This window comes from Vicia villosa, unplaced genomic scaffold (genome assembly GCF_029867415.1).
Source record: "Vicia villosa cultivar HV-30 ecotype Madison, WI unplaced genomic scaffold, Vvil1.0 ctg.000561F_1_1, whole genome shotgun sequence".
NCBI classification, from domain to species: Eukaryota; Viridiplantae; Streptophyta; class Magnoliopsida; order Fabales; family Fabaceae; genus Vicia; species Vicia villosa.
This window is the reverse complement of record NW_026705256.1, coordinates 156676-163590: the sequence shown is the minus strand read 5'-3', so window position 1 is coordinate 163590 and position 6915 is coordinate 156676. Positions and strand designations below refer to the sequence as shown.

The window sequence follows — 6915 nt, the reverse complement described above, 5'->3', positions numbered from 1 at the left end:
AAATTTTGCATACCTATAATTGGACTTAATGGTTGTTTTTTGAAGGGCCTATATGGAGGACAAATATTGGCAGTCATAGGAAGAGATCCAAATGAACAAATGATTCCAAAAGCCTTTGCAGTTTTTAAAGGTGAAACAAAGGAAAGTATGTTTATAACGTTCATTGTATACCTGATTGATATCTGAAATACTTTATGGTCTTTTCCGTTTTAAATTTGCAAGTATGTTTCTCGGCATAACTTTGATTATCGATATTTCCAAAATAATCTCTTTCTCCTCCGGCTTAAGTCGACCTACAATTGGATGACCTTGTAGCTTGGTGTCCAGGGCATGATTATGTTTACCAGAAATGACAGAAAACTACTACGTATCATCCACCCTACATGATCCGCCCAATTTAATCAAACACTCACATTTTCTCAATCCGGTGTCATCATGTTTTAACTTCTTAATTTTTGAAACATATTTTCCACCTCTCTCGCATCTCATCGTTACAAATGTTTTCCTTCTGCTAGTGCCATTTTCGGACCTTTCAATGACAACGTCAAACCCGAGTTTGCTAGCTTCCATTCGGACCCATTCACGCATATGTTGACGAGCATTAAAAAATTGATCATTTGTAAATTGTTGTCGAACATCTATCTGGACAACAATCATTTTAACATCGTCCTTCACCTCATCCGACTTGGCATCATCATTCTCCTTGTCTGAAACAGCTTTGGGAAACATGTCGGGGTGCACCATATCTAAAACGGGAAAAAACAGAAAATCTATTAAGAATTATGTTTCTGTAACAAACAGTTTCGAAAATGCACTTCCGAAATAATTTATGTGGGTTTCGAAAATGCATTTCCGAAGAGATGCAGTTTTTATCCAAAAATCAGCTTCAATGCTATGAAATGAGTAAAATTTACCTTATGTTGTAGCTTTTTATGCTCTCTTTGACATGATAAAATATTTCAAACTTGGTTTGAAGACGAAAAATCGATTGACAGTGGATGAAGTTTCTGGAGGGTTTTGGTTATATGGTGAAATGAGGTGAATGAAATAGTTCATGCAACAAGGTGGTATAAAAAGAATATTTTCGAAAATACATCTCTGAAAATATCACTAAATGTTTAAATTTAACGTTCATGTGTAAACAGAGTGTTTTCGGAGATGCATTTCCAAAGAACATTTTGGAATTTTCAGAGTTTTTTTCACCCTTACAAGTTGTTCAAAGAAATTCTCTTTAAAACATGTAACTAAATATAGTTCTTTAAAAAAAATTACAATTGTAATTATTAGAAAAAATGTGATAAAGTCACTCGGAAGTAGAACTTTTAAGCATCTAATTCGAAAGATATATACTTTTTAATCACTATTATAAACAAAATTTTATTTTATTTTTATTCATTCAACAACCAATGCATCTAAATTATATATGGACTTATATATGGACTAGATTCATCATTCTTCCATATTCCTATAATTCCCACTAGTGAGTGGATTGTTAGAGGTCTTTAATTAATTTCATGATTTACTTGTTTATTTTTGTTATGTAAAATAGAACTCATATTTTAGTGTAAAGATATATTTGTGAAAAGAGTAGTACAATTTTGTTTTCTATCTCTACTAATGTTTTCTTTCACTTTAGTTATAACAAATGTGTATATAAACTCTCTCCAAATTTTGTTTGTTCAATATGAGACTTGCCTTATTCAACTATATATACCCTCTCACACTCAACCATATTGGGTTTGGTGTATGAATAATGTAGTAGGCGGTCTAATGGACGAATTCAACTATATATACCTCTCTTCGAAGAACACTAATACCAAATATCAAACCTAAAATATTTTCAAGTCAATACTTGAATCTATCCCAATAATGTCAATAACTACGAGACGACCAATTACTCCCGACAGCTATCTACTAGAAATCAACAAAATAAACAGATAATACATATTAGCATAACTTGCACATACAAAGTACAAATACATTTGCAACCTTCACAGCTACCATAGCTGTCACTTGCAAGTTACAACCGCATTGCATATCAAAACAATCACATACCTCTGCTAAATTACATGAAAGCCAATCAATGAAAATAATGTCAAGCTAAACAAGTTGGGTTTGACCACCATTCATAATGACTGGTTCATATATTTTAAATACAGTTTCTCAACTAGCATAAGTATTTCTTACTGTGAAATTAGTTTACATTCGAACATATTGATATAGAGCATAATAATAAAAATGCTCAAATAATAATACATTTATTATTACATGCTGAGGACTAAGAAATTAGTCACACAGCAGCCAAGTGTCTTGGAGATGTGAGAGAACAAGATACACATAACTCCATGATCACTGAATATAGTACACACTATCCAATAATGAATTCTACTATACATGATGCAGAATTAAATTATACCATATCCAGTAGCTTTAGACTACCTGGACATTTACCAACCCATCTGCTGCATAAATATCAAATAATGGTAGCTAAAGGGGTTTCCTGGATTGTTGAATGTTTTCTTAAAAAGAATAGCATGGTACAATATTTTTCCTTTCATCGATGTGGAACACAAGCACATGTATACGATCCACCGTTTTTCCAAAAGGAACAAATTTAGAGAACCATAGGGTTGATTGTATTCGCATCTGCTACTTTTGATGTTTTAGAATGCTTGCTTACCACTGGCTCAATATCCAACCATTTCTGAATAAGTTTAAATACAGTTTTGTCTCGTAATAATCCTCGGTGATCAGCAGTAACTCCTACCCTTTCAACGGCTTCAAGTCCATCGGCCTGTGACATCAAAAGACATATAGCATAGGGAATAGGGAATTATTATCAGTAGATAAATTTGGAACTACAATATTAAGGGAACATCAGAAGCCAGAATGCATCAATCTTCAAAAGCCAGAAAATAATTTCCTTGAAAAGCTTAAAAATCTCAGAATGACCTGTTTAATTACTTTTAACATCTTGATAAAAAAATTACTTTTAACATTAAAATCTGGCATTATAGCCAAGTCCTAAGTAGTTATGATAAAATCAACCCTACAATTTAAGTATATGTACAAAATACGGAAAGATCAAAGTGAGCACCTTGGCAGATTCAACAGGAACTGATCCATCTCCATCAACATAAGAATATTGTGGCTGAAACCATAAAGAATTTTTTTTAATTCGATGCAAATATACATGAATAACACACATTGCAATTAGAAAGAAATGAGAGAGTTATGACATTCCAGGGACAAAACTAAAAGCAATGCATAGAGAATTTTTTTAATTCAATGCACATATACAGAATATTTCACACTTTCTCACTCTTTTCTATCTCACATTGTCATAATCCCGCATAGGATGCCAAGCAGACACTATATGGCATGCATTATCTATTTGCGAAAAGAACTTCTACTTATAGACCCACATAGGAAAGTAATGAGACGTTTACAGTTTGTAGAAAAGCCCCACTTCACAAGTGTGTGGGAGTTGTTTGAAATCTAAATCTAATTAAGACTTCTCAAAAAAGATACCAAATGGAGCAGCATCATTAAGCTTTTTTTAAAGAATAAAGATATGAGAATCGTATAAGTAGTCTATATTGTTGGAGTCTAAGAGATTTAAGTGGCTCACCAATGTCTTGCATATTTCAGATAAGTCCTCAATTGGCGATTTTTCCGAACCATAGCTGCATTAGGCATGGACATCAGGATATGTCAGAAAATATCGTAAGAACGGTTGAAAACCTAGCAGAGGATATTTCATCTAAATTCTAACAACAATGGACCCGGTGTATACCCCCAAGTGTCAGCAAAAAGATTATCCTTATTTTTAACAATGATGAGATAACCCTTCTTCCTTGGAACAAAATCATGAAAAAAGAAAAACTTTTTGAAATGTAATAAAGGAACTAGACAAAACCAGCTAATCGAGAAAGTTCATAAGTAAAGTATTGATTATTGATTATAAGCATAATTAGACCAAAGCTTTAAGATAGATAAACATCCCAATATCAGTTTTGTGAGATGATCCAGTTTCTACCAAACCTTCCATCTCTCAACCAACATTAATTCGAAGACATACTTGTTTTTTCCAATAGCAGTTTAGTCACATACCAAACATCAAAAGGTGTTTCAAATGATGTTCCATAAATGTTATAGAAGCAGACTCCGTTTGGTAGTTTTGCATTACTTATAACTTGACGAGTTCCAGTAGCCCATTTAAAGATAGTTGTATTAAAGGGCAGTGGTATTAATTTCCCATTATACTTTAGCTGCAAAAAGAAAATGAAAAACATAAGTCCTACATGTGTCAACAAAATACTTAACAGAATTGTAATCATTCAAGCAAAATCAAAGGTTCACAACATGAATTACTAGAACGTTTCAAAGCATGTATAACCATACATATTAATATTACATTTATGAAACTAAAGAATAGTTGAAATAAAATACCTCATTGTCCCTCAGTGCTCCTTCAAATACAGAGATACTCTGGGTTGGTCCATAAGATTCTAAATTGATATTTTCATTCCCATCCTTTTTCTGCTTTCGCCAAACTTTAATTTCTGGCTTCTTTTTCCATTTATAATCTGGATTTGCCAACATCTCATAGATTGATGGGCACTCAACTAGCTAATGTGATAGGATTATCTCAAAAAAATTAGTGATTTTAAAACAAGTTACACACAGCATAAAAATCGCGACCATTCTCAAATGAATGAGTTGAATGGTGACCAAGCTTTGTTTCTCAATCACATGAGGACATGATCTGCACACAGAAGTGGATCACTATTACAGGCGCCCAAGGGGTTCATCAGTGTGTAGCCTTTCAATAACTTTGTTAGAAATTTCAAATGGGTTGAAGGGAGGAGATCTCATAGTGCTATTCCGTCTTGTATGCAGATCATATCCACTAGTTCCAAGGGATTCAAGCCTGGTCCACGTCCAACTCATTCGAAGAGACAGTTGGATTGAACTGGATTGACCGCTTCCTAGGCAATGATAAATACTTTTGAAAGGGTATTGAAGATTATTGTCGCTTAAAGTATTATCATTTATCTTCACATTCAATTCAGACAATAACAGGCAAATTAACCAAGAACAAGAATGTACCAATTGATGAAAAGTCCACCTTGATACAAAAAAATAGCTTTTTAAGCCCTCAACAAATTCTAATCCAGTTAATAGAGAATCATTGATGCATCCTGGGGCTCCTGTTCACGTAGAGTTCATATTCAAGCATAGATAGTGAATACATCTATAAAATTGGAAAAAGGAGAGTGTAAAGGAGAAGAGACTTAAAGTCCTTTTAAATTTGTGATTCAAACAAATCAAAAAATTAAAACGTTTTTTCACTAGGTACGATTGGCACTATAAATCAATCAACTCTACAAATCTTGTTACCTTGGAAAGGGCAGGCCAAGGCAATCCACTTATTCACATATTTTGAAAATGCCTGCGAAGGAACAACATAAATAACAGCCGGTTCCGGTTTAATTTTCTTACCTATACATTGCAGAAATAGCACAAATTTCATAAATAGTGATGGAGAAAAACTATGCTCACATCTCTGCAAAGTGACATGAAACACAAGATCATAACCCCTCCCATGGAGTGTGAAATTATATTGACTTTTCTTCCACCAGAGGCTTTGTAAGCAGTTTCCAACTTCAGCTTAAGGCCATCCATTAACTTATCCATCCTATCAACAATGTCAACATAAGCACTTAAGAACCCGTTTGGATCAAGTTTTCAATAAGCACTTAACCGAATGATGTTTATAAAACGACATTACCTATTGCTTTGTCTGAAATCATATCCGTATCCAAACAAAGTAGTTCCTTTAACATACCCACATCCAACAAGCATGTCAATCATGTCATGAAAATGATACACCTCTGTCAAATGCACACATTTTACAAACTGCAGCCACACATAACATAAAAGAAACATTTAATTTAATCATTAAAAAAAACAAATTTAAAAATCCAAATTAAATCGTTAACACCGAAGATTAACATAATAAAGTGTCACAACTTTTAGGTGTTTAAATATTCATGATATCAATTAATAACAATCTAAATTATGCTCAAATATAGATATTCAATAAACTCTTAAAAAATAAATAGATATATGATTTAGTTTTGAGGTTTATTTATTACCCATGATGGATCTAGAATATCAATTGCATAGAGACCATGATCATCCTCCGGAACAACAAGTTCTGATTTCGTGTCTAACGCTTCAGTATAACCTGAAAATTGATGTTAATTTAACGTGAGAAATGAGTGAATGATAATCGTAAGTAGAGTATCGCAGTAGTAGTAGTACCTGTTTCGGGATTGTAAATTGACCAAATCTTCTTTCGGAACTCTAAGTCAGCGAGGAAGATTCTGACCCAAACACGGGTGGTTAATCCGAATTTCTTGGGCTTTGATTGGAGAATGGAGCCACCCATGCCTGATATGAGTAGAACCGGATCACGATCCGCTAGTGGTGGTTGTTCGGATGTTTCGACGCCGAAACACGGACAGAAACCCATAGCGGTGGCGAGGGAGTCGTTAGTTAGCTGTACCAACCAGACTCACTAGCTCGTAATGTTACTCTCCTTCTTGACTGTTTGAGCTGGGATGCAACTACCAACACCTATTTATAATAATACTAATAATAATACTAATAATTATTATTATTATTATTATTATTATTATAATATGCTTTTCAATTTTTATTTGGACATCTTGAGTATGCACAGGTATGGAAGAAAATATTTGGATAGACAGGAACATGACATTTGATTTTACACATAACTAATTATAATTTTTTATTAATTAGTAAAAAATAAAAATAAAACAAATGATATAATGAACCACAACGGTATTGAAATACGGTGTGGGGCACCTGCATATTGTTGTTATT

The 6915-nt window shown here is 33.3% G+C and overlaps 1 protein-coding gene across 2 annotated transcripts; it reads right to left on the bottom strand.

Moving 5' to 3' along the window:
• Window positions 1–2161: 2161 nt before the first annotated feature.
• Window positions 2162–6640, bottom strand: LOC131629353 (phospholipase A(1) LCAT3-like). 2 transcript variants are annotated; one of them, XM_058900139.1, is made up of 11 exons: window positions 6331–6639; window positions 6162–6253; window positions 5795–5922; window positions 5566–5701; window positions 5404–5455; window positions 5113–5213; window positions 4453–4632; window positions 4114–4271; window positions 3632–3686; window positions 3098–3151; window positions 2162–2794 (listed from the first exon to the last, which is right to left on the bottom strand). In XM_058900139.1, the coding sequence occupies exons 1-11, from the start codon at window positions 6539–6541 to the stop codon at window positions 2615–2617; spliced, it is 1347 nt and encodes a 448-aa protein (XP_058756122.1). In that variant the 5' UTR covers window positions 6542–6639; the 3' UTR covers window positions 2162–2614. The 2 variants fall into 2 exon arrangements, with proteins under 2 accessions (XP_058756122.1, XP_058756123.1); XM_058900140.1 differs by lacking the exon at window positions 4453–4632 and having other exon boundaries at window positions 6331–6640.
• Between the last annotated feature and the right edge of the window lie 275 nt (window positions 6641–6915).

What these genes read in the sequence shown, in the direction of transcription:
- LOC131629353 (XM_058900139.1), bottom strand. Translation starts at nt 6,541, where the DNA reads ATGGGTTTCTGTCCGTGTTTCGGCGTCGAAACATCCGAACAACCACCA. An exon ending in GAGCACTGAGGGACAATGAG is followed by an intron (nt 4,272 to 4,452) that starts GTATTTTATTTC and finishes TTCTTTTTGCAG; the next exon opens with CTAAAGTATAATGGGAAATT. An exon ending in CTGAAATATGCAAGACATTG is followed by an intron (nt 3,152 to 3,631) that starts GTGAGCCACTTA and finishes TTATGGTTTCAG; the next exon opens with CCACAATATTCTTATGTTGA.